Source organism: Hyperolius riggenbachi, chromosome 2, assembly GCF_040937935.1.
Source record: "Hyperolius riggenbachi isolate aHypRig1 chromosome 2, aHypRig1.pri, whole genome shotgun sequence".
NCBI lineage: Eukaryota > Metazoa > Chordata > Amphibia > Anura > Hyperoliidae > Hyperolius > Hyperolius riggenbachi.
The window spans coordinates 345,636,000-345,649,178 of record NC_090647.1 but is presented as its reverse complement, the minus strand read 5'-3'; the positions used below and the strand labels follow the sequence as shown (position 1 = coordinate 345,649,178).

Sequence of the window (13,179 nt, the reverse complement as noted above, 5' to 3'; positions counted from 1 at the left end):
TACAGCTAAGAAGTGTATATGTTTCGGACTGCCATTGTAAAACAATGGCAGTTATTGAAGCTTACTGTCACTTTCAGTAGGATGTCTAAATATGACATTATTGATGTTTGACTACTTCATATCTGCATAAGGCTTAATAACAAGGATTGGGGTATTTGTAAACACAGAGTCCATGACAAGGATATAGATAAAGTTACAGACGGATCACCTACCTGTTTTGCTAAATTTTTGATATTTGCCCAGAGCAACTGGCAAGCACTATGTGCTTTACCATAACCAAATTACACACACACCATCCCCCATAAGGATATGCACAAGGGCTAAACATGTCGATTAGATCCAATTTCTACAAACCTAGTGGAAGTGACAGCAGCATACTTTACAAAAGCATTGATGCCTAATATGTCAATGAAACATATTCACTTCTTATTTGTGTGTGTTTATGTTATGTAGCAGAAAGATGCTTTCCATGACAGTGGTCCTAGAATATTCTACGTTATGTTTACAATTTTGGCACTGTGGTGAAAAACATACATATTATTCTTGTGAGGTTTGCACATAAGAAACCTAAACTTATGTTGTTGCGTTGCCTTGTTAGCCAACATAAAGCGATGTTGTCACATTTGTGATTGTGTTGACATTTATGTTTAATTAGCAGATACTCCTTTATTTCATTATTATTTGATACTCTAGTTCTATCAGGAAAAAAAGAACATGTACATGTTTGATTGTAGTACATTCAAACATATAGCACTATAGTTATGTGAGTTTACAGTACAATAACTAAGAACATCCACTGCCCAGTCAGTACATTAAACACTTATTTGTGCACAGGGTTTTTATTACATATAGCATGTCAAGACAACTCCAGATGATAGTGATATGGACAGTTCACAAAGGAAGTCGGCACACCATCTCTTCATGTATGGGTGCTTGACGAAGTCACCTGGGCAATGACACATCCATTCAATCCAAGTAGCAAAGATCATCAGCACACCAATCTCCAATGCACATACTTTCTATTGTGGCAGTTTCCACACGATACACCAACAATTGTTTTGGGGGCCACACGGGGTCCCCCTTTATCAAGGCATGTGGTTAACGTAACCACATGCCTTGATAAAGGGGGACCCCGTGTGGCCCCCGAAACAATTGTTGGTGTATCGTGTGGAAACTGCCACAATAGAAAGTATGTGCATTGGAGATTGGTGTGCTGATGATCTTTGCTACTTGGATAGTGATATGGAGGCTGGCATATTTGATTCATTTGCACACATAGCAGTTGGCTGCCACTTATGCTGAATCTGTTTACATATTATTTTGATGTAACCTCAGACTATGGCCATGCATGCAGCAGATCATGTGTCATTAGTAATTTATTATGTTTGATCATGAAGTAGTCATATGATTGGTCGAGGCTTCGACTCACACACATGACTACTGCATGAATATCAACATGACTGGCAGGCAACTGCAATAGTTTGAAATGACAACAATGCGTTAGCCTTTATATCCCTCTCACCTGTGGTATCCTTGTAGATTACAAGTGTGATCAATATGGTGATGGACATAATAAGGTTATGTCTTGCTCTAAATTACATGCCAGGTGTATGTAATGTGACCTTATACATTTTTTTTCCCCACAATGTATGTCGGCTGGAAACAGAAGTGACGTTGTTGGGTGCATTACAGTCTGATTGTACATATAAACAAACATGCAGATGATGTAGTGTGTATGGCATTCTTGTCAGATCTACATTACTACATTATCTGCATGCGTGTTGAGGGGTTCGGGGGACAAATGATTCTACGAAGAATCTTAGCTGCATAGTAAAGATAATGGTATTGCGTAATAACACATTGAGAGGGCTTCCGACATATGTCTGACTTTGCAATAGTTACTTCAACTCAAACATCAGTGATTACGCAATATACTTGCCAATATTACAGCGTCACATTACACCCAAAAAAGGATATGTAATGCTAATACAGTAAAAATGATGTTCTTGTTATGATAATAGATTTGCGTAAGTTTGAAATGCACTTAATAAAGTTTACGATATCACCGACTGGTCTTTGCAGATGTACATGTCCATATAGGTAACTTGACACCATTGTGCAATACTTCCATTCTTGCAGACATATCCAATCACAGTATGTACTGATGTACTGATATGAATGTAGACAGGCAATAAATGTGTACATCTTACATGTAATGTCATGTACATTACTGACAATGGGTGCATCAATGCTGTTCAAACTTTTATTTGTATGTTATCACAATATGTTGATGTTATGATCTGATATGTAGGTCAACCAAGTGCTTGTTACACTAATAAAAATGTCACAATCATCATGAGTTTGTATTTTTGAATTAGACATGTACTCAAATAATCTTTGTTGTATAGTTCCTATGAAACATGCACACATTTTTTATTATAAAACTGTTGAGGAAGAATCTTTGTTTACTATGAACATTGAGGTTTTCTATGAAGTATAAATATGTTGAAATATGTGTATCTCGATTTCACTACCCATTCTCACTCTCTCCCCCTCTCTACTCTTTTTAATTCGCTCTCTTTCTGTACTATCTCTCACAAACAAAGAGAGAAGCAGAATGAAAGAGACCAACAGGATGTGTAGAATATAATCCAAAGGAAATAAAGGCCAAATTAAATGCTAGTGACATGTTGGCTGCCATATTTGTTGCACTGTAAACAATACCAATTGTTTGGACGAAATGCATAGCAATTGGGTTACAATAGTGTAGGAATCACACCACAAACAAGCATGCAGCTAATGTAGTGACATCATACAATAATGTCATACACACATGAGTATGAGATGTATGGTTGTTCAGGATATATGGATATAAATGTTTGTGGATGAGGATCAACAAGATAGGCAGGCAAATGGGATGGATTATAAGGTAGACAAATTTTCAGCCAACACATTTCGGTAACTACATTTGGCATGACATTGAAATGTTACGAAGTTTGGACCTGTTGACAATGAAACCAATTGATTATATGCAAAGTCACAGTACATTTGACACAATGAGATCACGAATGCCTTTATTAACAACTTACAAGAAAAGCAGCTCTGCTTGAAACAAATAGAACACAAAATGATGGAATGAGTAATAAAGAAAAAACAATACTAATGGGTGACAAACAGACCATCTTGTGACATAAAAAAATGCTGCAAACTTGTCACGCACATTAGCTGCCTGGACATTGCCACGGACTGCATGACCAGCAAGATCCGGAAGAGTATCCACCTCCAACAGGTCTTCTGCACGAGGATCCTTGGTGCGCAGGTAATTATGCAACACACATATTGCTTTGATGACAAAGTCAACATTGTCAGGCTTCAGCTTAGTACACGCCATTTGTTAGCTAAAATGCCAAATGTACACTCCACATATCTGCGAGCCATTGTGAGCCTAAAGTTGAAAAGCCGTTTTCTGTCATTTAAATCGCGTTTGGGAAACTGTTTTAGTAAGTTGACATGGAGGCCAAAAGCCTCATCACCCACTAGCACATGTGGTAGTGCTTCTCCTCCTTCAACAAGGGGCCTTGGCTCTGGAATGTCAAACTGTTGGCTATATAACCTTCGTCCCATTGGTGACAACCGAAACACATTTGCATCTGCTGTGCTCCCATAAGCACCAACGTCGATGGCCAAAAACTTATAAGTAGTATCGGCAATGGCCATTAAAACAACAGAAAAGATTTTTTCATAATTATAATACAAGGAGCCACTGTTGGGTGGCACCTGAATTTGTAGATGTTTTCCATCCAGTGCGCCAATGCAATTAGGGAATTGAGCATTCTGCCGGAAACCTTCCGCTGCTTCTCTCCACATCTGCATTGTAGGTTGAGGCATAAATAATGGCTGCAGAACATTCCATATTGCCTTGCACGTCTCATGTACGATGCCTTGAATGGTAGAAATGCCTAGTAAAAAATGATAGTGCAAGGAAGTAAACAAATTCCCTGTGGCAAGATATCTGAAAAACATAACATCAAACAAATGACAATTACCTTCTTGGATAGTACATACAAACAGTCATACAAATATTTCTATTATTACCTGAGGGTCAGTAGAAGACGTTGTGCAGGACATATTGTTCGCATGTTGGTTTTCTGATGAGCAATATGAGGTGTCAACAAAACCAATAGTTCATCAAAAGTAGGAATTGACATTCTAGTAAAATTAAAAAAAAAATTCCGGATTCCTGCGCAAGTCTTCATATAAGACTTTGAAGGCTCCCTTCTTATCCCTCATGGATAACATCGGATGTACCCAAAATCGCCTATTACTCAAAACCCTTTGCCTTCTACGACGTAAAAGGACCCTCAGGGCAAGAATGTGGCAATGCAATAATAGCAGACGAGTACGCCTATTCATCCTAACAAAATTTTAGCCAAATCTTGTGCAGCAAAATTCTAGGTAGGCACAAACAGGAAGTAATCTTCAATGTTCTGTGCGTTTTCACCTCCTTTTGTAGGTGAAGTTCCAAAATCAACACCATTTTTGATCTTTTACTTCCTAGATCAGATCAACATTTCCTGTTATGACAACCAATTTCACTTCCAAGTTAAGGTAAACACTTCCAGGTTACTGCCTAAACATGACTTCCTGGTAAAGTGGGACATTTCCTGTTTGCAAAAGTAAAATTTTTGCAAATTGAAGGTGTTCTCCTTTAAAAAAAACGCTTTGTAAACGCAATACACGCGTTAACGCAGCGTTTAACACCCAACCGCTAACGCATCACAAACGCTCACTAAACGCCTATCATGAACGCCAATTAACGCTTACTAACTCACATAAAAAAACTTGAGCTGCTTCCATAAGTGTTTACGTAGCAGTAAACGCAATGCTCAACTACAGCCCGTGTGAAAGAGGCCTTAGTGTATAAAGAGGTTTTGGTTTTGCAGGGGTTACCAAGAGATTAATAGGCTGGGGGTTAAAACCTAACTGGATATAAATAAAGAAATTGAATGATGCCAAAAATTTTAAAACTTGAAAATAATATGTTTTTGCCTAACTTTAGTGAAGGATTGTTGGCATTTGCTAGCAGCAATCACTTTACCATAAGACACACACCGTGGCGGTTTTTAATGGTGGTTGTAGATTCTACGTCCTAAAACCTACAGCAGCACTAATTAGGCTGTAGAATCTGCGTACTAAAAAGTTAATCATTAAGGGTCCTTTAATACTGCACTGTGTGATTTGAAAGAATCCCACCACAGTTGAACAGCATGTTATAGCCACGGTGTGACTGAAGCACATAGAGACATAAACATGTGACTTCTGTAAGTCGCAGGGTAATGGACTGCAGCTTGTGCGTTACTGCTGCAGTGCCTGGAGCGCTTCTGTCGCATCGCAGGCAGTGTGGTATGTCTCAGACTTTAATGGCTACTTTGATGAGCCATGGCGCGAGAGAACCGTGACGCATGCAGCAAGGGTAAAAGGGGCCCAAAAAGAAACAAACATAGCAGCCACAATATGCTTCTAACTTCAGGCATACTTGTCTGGAAGAAGTTAAAGGCATGGAGCACAAGTCTTTTCATGTACAAAATCAGTGTCAACATAGTCATGTGCTGAGAGCCAGTTACCCCATATTTTTTTCAAACTTACTAGTGGAACCTCTGTGGGCATTGATAACTTTTAGAAGCTTTAGGGAGTTAAAAAGATTTTATACATACCTGGGGCTTCCTCCAGCCCCAGCTGCTACGATCACTCCCATGCCGCTGCCCGCAGCTTCGGGAACTGGGTCCCGTCACTGACGTCAGTCGCGGGCAGCTTCGCAGGAAAAGTGCGCTCTTTGTGTATCTCGCCAGCAGCTGCTGAAAAGATACGTAGAGGGCGCACTTCTTACACCAAACTGGCTCCGACTAACGAAGTGCGGGGACCCAGTTCCCAAATCTGTGGGCAGCGGAGGACGGTGGCGTGGGAGCGAATGGGGCTTGAGGAAGCCCCAGATATGTATAAAATCTTTACAGCTGTGGTACACTTTAACATTGTCAGATACTTCAGATGCAAATAATTCTGAACTGAGGCAGCGTTATGCAAGTGTATGCAGCTTGAAAACAGACCAATCAAACCCAGTTCTGCACCACATTAAAGCTGAATAAATTTGCATTAAACATTTGAGTAATTCTGTATCAGGCAGCAGCGAGCAGTTGCTAGTAGTGATGCTCATCTGGATTGCGGATATCCGACCATTTTTACGCTATACGGATCGGATTATGGATTTCTCTAGAAATCCAGTTAGCTAGCTGCGGATATTTGGCCACATAACCCGGATATCCGCAGATATCCGGAATACTGTAATTAAGGAGATGACGTTCTGGAGCCAGAGGGCTCCTGGCAGAAGCCCTAGCAACCAATCACAAAGGGGAACCCTGGCCAGCCCCACCTGACCTCATTGAGCCAATCAGAGGGCTCCCAGCCTAAACCCTGGCACCCAATCACAGAAAGGAACACTGGCCAGCTCCCCTGTATAATAAGGAGGGCTGCCATGATGAGACATATAGGCTATCATTCATAAAGGTGCAGTCGGTAGTGCGGGAAAACACTGCTTTTTTCCGCAAGAGGTACTTAAGACTTCTGGGTGGTCATTCATAAAAAAATTGCCTGTTGCGATACAAGTGTGGAGGTTTTCTGGAGGAAGCTTGCGGTAGCGTGGCGGAAGACATGCGAAAACATAAAAGCTGCCCAATTCCCTCCGTGTGCTGCTCTGTCTGATGCTGCTTGGGAGGTCCGTCCCATTCATTTACAAGTAATCCGCCCGCCTATCGCTACTGTCAAGCAAGCGGTATCTTCCGTCCACATACCACTTGCTCTAATCTTTATGAATGGACGTGTTTGTTACTTTTTCTAGATAAATCTAGAAAAACTCCGCACAAGGCGGAAATGTATCGATCTGCACGGGAACGGCAGCCTTTCATGAGGAAAGAGCCTTTATGAATGGGGATTTTGCTGAGTGTTCGGTAAAGTCAGCGGTATTAAAGGGGTTCTTTCGCGAAAAAAGTAGGCAGTTAAAAAATGTGACAGATGACAGGTTTTGGGCCAGTCCATCTTTTTAAGGGGGATTCTCAGAGCTTTGTTTTCAACAGAATTTCCTGAACAGCAGTTGCAAAATCTAACTGACATAATAGTGTGCAAGTGATTAGGGAGGCCGGCGGGTATCTTGCTATTTTGGCAGTGAAACTGCTGTTTAGGAAATGCTGTTGAAAACAAAGAAAGCCCTGAGAATCCCCCTTAAGCTGGCCACTAACTGTCCAATTTCTAGCGAAAAATCGTTCGAGCGATCAGAAATTCTGATCGGATTGGTTGTAAATAATCTCCATTGGTGGACACAATCGATTATGAACGAGTGAAAAAAGTGTCGCCCGAATGAATTTGTCGAACGAAAATTTGGATTTTCTTGGTGGTCGTGATAGATAGGAAGCAATGATTGGTTAGTTGATGGTGTAGTGAACCATTTTTCGTCCGATCAGAATTTCTGATCGCTCAAACGATTTTTCGCTAGAAATTGGACCGTTAGTGGCCAGCTTTAAAAAGATGTAATTTTCTTCTCCTAAACATGCAACTCAGTGCACAAAAAAGAAAATTTGGATTCTCTCAGTGGAATGATAAAATGTACACTTTATTCAAATGGATGATTTAAAAACATATGAGAACACTCACATCTAGAGGGTCCTACTCCAGTAGGAACCCTCCTGGCAATAAGCGCTTCCCACTCCGTGTGGTACTCAAAATACTAGCGATCAATTTCTCTGGGAAGAGAGCGGGCAACGCTGCATTGATCGCTAGTATTTTGAGTACCACACGGAGTGGGAAGCGCTTATTGCCAGGAGGGTTCCTACTGGAGTAGGACCCTCTAGATGTGAGTGTTCTCATATGTTTTTAAATCATCCATTTGAATAAAGTGTACATTTTATCATTCCACTGAGAGAATCCAAATTTTCTTTTTTGTGCACTGAGTTGCATGTTTAGGAGAAGAAAATTACATTCATTGGGATCTCTGGAGGTGGAACCATACTGTCCAAGGGTGTCTATTACAGCGCTGCTGCTTTTTTGTGATATATCTACTGTTCTGGAGGCTGGGGATTCACCTCTACAGCGGCTGCAGTGTGTATCCTTGTGAAGAGATTACTGACTGGTATCACGTGAGGCGCCTCTATTACAATATTGACAGCTTTAAAAAGATGGACTGGCCCAAAACCTGTCATCTGTCACATCTTTTAACTGCCTACTTTTTTCGCAAAAGAACCCCTTTAAGCATTTCCGCATGCGGAAATGCTTTATGAATGATAGCCATAGTCTTAGCTTGCGGAATGCTCACTGAGAGACATGCTCCAGTGCTGGTGGCCTACCAAGGGCTGTACACAGTTATAAACCTAATGCTGTTCAGTGATTAACCCCTTCACTACTATCACTACACTATTGTTAAATCGTTAATTAGCTTGATGGATGTCATTCTATGACAGTCAGAGTGTGTGCTGCAGGCAGCTGCTAGGTGTCTGTGTGTGTGATGTGCACAGGCCTGCTGCCAGCTATTAGCCTTAAGGCTCATACACACATCAGACCATAGTCTTTGGAAAATGAAAGATCAGACCAATTTTACCCCCTTCCATGTAGTATGAGAGCCATACCTACACAGTCTATTCTATGGTGCTGAACTCCCCATCAGACAGAAATCTTTGCAAGATGCTGCACACAAAGATTCTGTAGACATTCAAAAGATCAGTCTCTGCAAAATATCTGTTCCTGCAAAAGACCCGTTCCTGCAAAATGCATTCATAGTCTATGATATCTGCAGATCATCATACACACATTGTTTAACAGACATTCATCTGCAGATCAGATCCACCAGGATGGATTTTCAGATCTGCAGATGATTGATCTGCAGATGAATGTCAGTTAAACAAGGTGTGTATGATGATCTGCAGATCTTATAGACTATAAATGCAATTTGCAGGAACGGATCGTTGGCAGGAACAGATCTTTTGCAGATACTGATCTTTTGTGTCTGTACAGCATCTGTGTGTGCAGCATTGTGTCTGTACAGCATCTGTGTGTGCAGCATCTTGCAAAGATTTTTTTTCTGATGTGGAATTCAGCTCCATAGAAAATACTGTGTAGGTATGGCTCTCATACTACATGGAAGGGGGTCAAATTGGTCTGTGATCTTTCATTTTCAAAAGACTATGGTCTGATGTGTGTATGTGGCCTTAGGTATAGGTTAGGTTAGGGATTAGGTGAAAGGATTACTGTGTTATTGTGTAGTTAGTACTGTAGTACTGCAGTCAGTGTGCTAGTAGTTGTTAGAGTAGTAGTAGTACTAATGTGTTAGATTTCTACAGAACTGCTGTGCTGTGAGCAGTGCCAGTGTGAAAGTTAGTGTGCACTAGTGTCTTCTCCTCAGCTGTCTGACTGTCACTCAGCACGGGTCACGTGACAAGTGCCACATGGCAAGTGCAAATTGCCACGTGCCACATGGCAAGTGCAAATTGCCACAGGCCACGTCCAGCATGCTCCTGGCACAAATTACACCTGCTGCATTGCCCTGCTCCTGCTGTTTGTGCAGCTCCCCCCACCAGGCCAGGGTGCCACTGATACCACATATATTTAACCCAAAACACAATTGCTGCGTAATTTTTTGGAGGTGTCTTGGCTGATAAAGGTCATGCCCCAGTTGTGCAGTTGGACTTTGGACACAATGGGCTCTATTCTCAAAGACTTCCCACATGCGGTAAAGTGCATGCGGGAAGTTACCGACCAAAACACCGCCACATTGAAATTCTCAAAATGTTCCGCATGTTTTTTCCGCATGCGGAAAAAGTGTGGTAAAAGTGTGGGATTCATGCGGAAAAATTTCCGCAAAAGTCGGTATTTTCCGCAATAAAAGATCAATTCTCAAAAATGTTCAGGCGCATCATTTCGTCGTTAATTACCGATTTTTTTATCACCTACAAGTAGTAGGTGATATATTCCGCATCCCATTGACTTTAATGAAGTCTGGAGGTTTAAGGGCTGTGCTTGCTGGACTTTAACTTTTTTTTTTTTAAACACTTAAAAGTTTGGTCTTTGAGAATAGAGCCCAATGGGCTCTATTCTCAAAGACCAAACTTTTCCGCAAAATTTTACCGCTATACTTCCGCCAGCGGTAAACTCCGCATTTTTTCAGCATTCTCTAACATTTTCCGCATGCGGAAAAAAAAGATGCGGAAACAGCCATTATTCATGCGGGAATCATGCGGTAAAAAGGTCGCATGAAAAAGTGTTTAAAAAAAAAAAAGTTAAAGTCCAGCAAGCACAGCCCTTAAACCTCCAGACTTCATTAAAGTCAATGGGATGCGGAATATATCACCTACTACTTGGTAATTAACGACGAAATGATGCACCTGAACATTGAGAATTGATCTTTTATTGCGGAAAATACCGACTTTTGGGGAAATGTTTCCGCATGAATTCCGCACTTTTACCACACTTTCCGCATGCGGAAAAAACATGCGGAACATTGAGAATTTCAATGTGGCGGTGTTTTGGTCGGTAACTTCCCGCATGCACTTTACCGCATGCGGGAAGTCTTTGAGAATAGAGCCCAATGTGGGCTGCATGACCGCTGTCTGGAATCTAGGCCTAATGTTAAAGTGGACCCAAATTAAAAATACAAGATTTCAGAAATAAAATCTATTTTCTAAATTGTAATAATAAATAGCAGCCTTTTTTCAGCTGCATGATGACAAATATAAAATATTTGACATTTATTGGAGGAACTCCTGCCTTCCTTTCAAATTGCCGGGATTTTTCCGGCAAACTGGTGGAGTAGATGGTGTCTGGCAATGGAGGAATTGCTAATGGCTGCCCCCAGTATAACCCAAGTTATGAAAAGGGAAGGTTGAAAAGCATGCACTGAAATGATCACAGGTTTGAAGGAGTGTTTATTTAGCTTTGTATGTGTCAGAGTGGTGCAACTAAATATTTTTAATTAAAAAAATGTTTGGTTTGGGTCCGCTTTAATTGACAGTTTTTTTGTTTGTTTTTTTCTTGGGGGGGGGGGTATTTTAATTCCCCATCTCATCAATTAGTGTTCCCCTTTCAAAATTAATGATGCCTCATTTACCCTAAGGGCCTTTTTCCACTAGGATGCGATATGCGATTTGCTTCTGATCGCAAATCGCAAGGTACATTAAACTAATGGAAACTGCAGCAGCAATTTCCATTAGTGCGATCCGATTGCGATGCGATTTTGGTCAAAGCGCAATCGTTGTCCTGCCGCGTTTTGTATGCGATTGAGCTGGACTATAATGAGTATAGTAGCTCAATCGCAATATGGAAATTGAAACGCGATTGCGATTGGAATCGCGATCGCATTTCATAGTGGAAAAGAGCCCTAAAACCGAATTCAAAGGGCACTTCCGGTTTTTCTATCCGGATATCCGAATCCACCCGGATAGCCCGGATAATGAGTTCGGATATCCGCATGAACGCGGATATCTGATCGGATTCGGATATCAATTCGGATTTTAAAAAGGGATATCCGAGCACCCCTGGTTGCCAGGCAGCAGCAAGCAGCTGTGAGAGTTTCAGAGGTATTTCACTGCTTATCAACTGCTCGTGGAAAAGAGGCCTGAATGAGGACATGCCCGAGTTTTATGCTGCACATGCCCAGTAAAAAGGAAGTGAGCATGTAAAGGGCGGCACTGGGCATGCACGGCTCAGAACACATGCAGGCCAAGTTCAAAAGCCCTTATTCAAGGCCCCAAACACTATCAAAACAGGATACTGGGTGAAATCCAAACATGATGATCAGCAGTGCTTTGCACCAGTTTATCTATAGGGATCCTTTTCACTTCAGGCTAGCTTTCTTAACAAATGATCAATCCATCAATTATCTTTTATTAAAGATCTAATTATACCTGAGAAAAACAAAAAGGATATTTATTTAGCCTCGGTTTGTACTATAACTATCAGGCCTCTTGCACACTGCACGCAATTCCGATTCCGATTTTTAATCAGTTTTTACATCCGATTCTGATTTGCAGTTTGCTCCCTGCACACTGCAAATCTGAATCGGATGTAAAAACTGATTAAAAAGCGGAATCTGAATCGGAATCGCGTGCAGTGTGCAAGAGGCCTTAAAATGTTTCAGATGATATCTGTACTCACCCTCCCCTGTGACATAGTGCTTATCTTCATAGGGAGTCTCTGTGTATTCCAGCAGCAAACGGATGGGGTATGCCATCTTAACATAGGGAAAGAGAAGATTGAACAATTACACAGCTGCAGAATTGTTCCCTGTGATAATCCTATCAAATTGATTCCTCACCCCACGGATGTCCCAATAGCCAAGAATCATCATCTTGCTCAGCTCACAGCAGGCAGAAAGCAGAACTCAAATGCTGACTTTCAGGTCTAGCCTAAGCTAAATATTTGAAACCTGGGTTTCAAGCTAATAAGCACCAGCCTTCAGTGAAGGCCTTTTATCCACCACAGTGCCACCCCCCCTTCCTCTGCTGCCCAGAAAACTGGAAAGGCCAGTAATGTGCAGAGCTGTATTCTTCTGCATTCTTCCACTTAACTCCTTCTGCTCTGACTAGAATACAATGGGCTCTATTCACCTCTATGCACATATTCCATGTGCGGTAACTCTTTTTTGGGTGAAAATTACCTCAAGTGATAATTCACTAAAAATAGTGAAAATAGTGAGTATTCACTAAAAATGTACCAAGTGTGATAAATGTTTGATAAAAGTGCGGTAAAACAGGTGATAAAACAGTCAGTAATATGTACGGAAATAAAGCTTTTTTGACCACTGTAGGGCAGTCCATATACTTGCCAAACATTACACAGAGACGACCCAGGAAAGCCTGTCACATTTACAGTGGGACCTCAACTCTTGCACAGGAAAGAAGGAAAACATATAGAAATGCACCCTGTATCTATATAACTTAGCCTGTCTAATTCCCCCTCATCTGAGAATAATCACAACTGTAATTTTAGCTCTCAGCTGTGCCAGTTTGCTGCCTCAGCAGAGCAGCTAATGTGTAAACACAGGATGTTAACCCTATGTCGGCTTCCATGAAAGCAGGAAGTACATACACTGGAGATTTTTTGCTGGATTTGTATCAGCTGTAACAAAGAAATGTTTTTTTTTAA

At 41.2% G+C, this 13,179-nt stretch overlaps 1 protein-coding gene across 1 annotated transcript in view; it reads right to left on the bottom strand.

Moving 5' to 3' along the window:
- The window catches only part of LOC137544458 (glutathione S-transferase Mu 5-like), a 117,300-nt gene extending 104,772 nt beyond the window's left edge, over positions 1-12,528 (bottom strand). Inside the window, exons 1-2 of the mRNA XM_068265539.1 lie at positions 12,350-12,528; positions 12,190-12,265 (exon numbers count right to left, since the gene is read on the bottom strand). Of these exons, the coding sequence (XP_068121640.1) occupies positions 12,190-12,265; positions 12,350-12,382 (109 nt within the window). The 5' untranslated portion in view covers positions 12,383-12,528. The remainder of the gene's footprint in view (positions 1-12,189; positions 12,266-12,349) is intronic.
- Between the last annotated feature and the right edge of the window lie 651 nt (positions 12,529-13,179).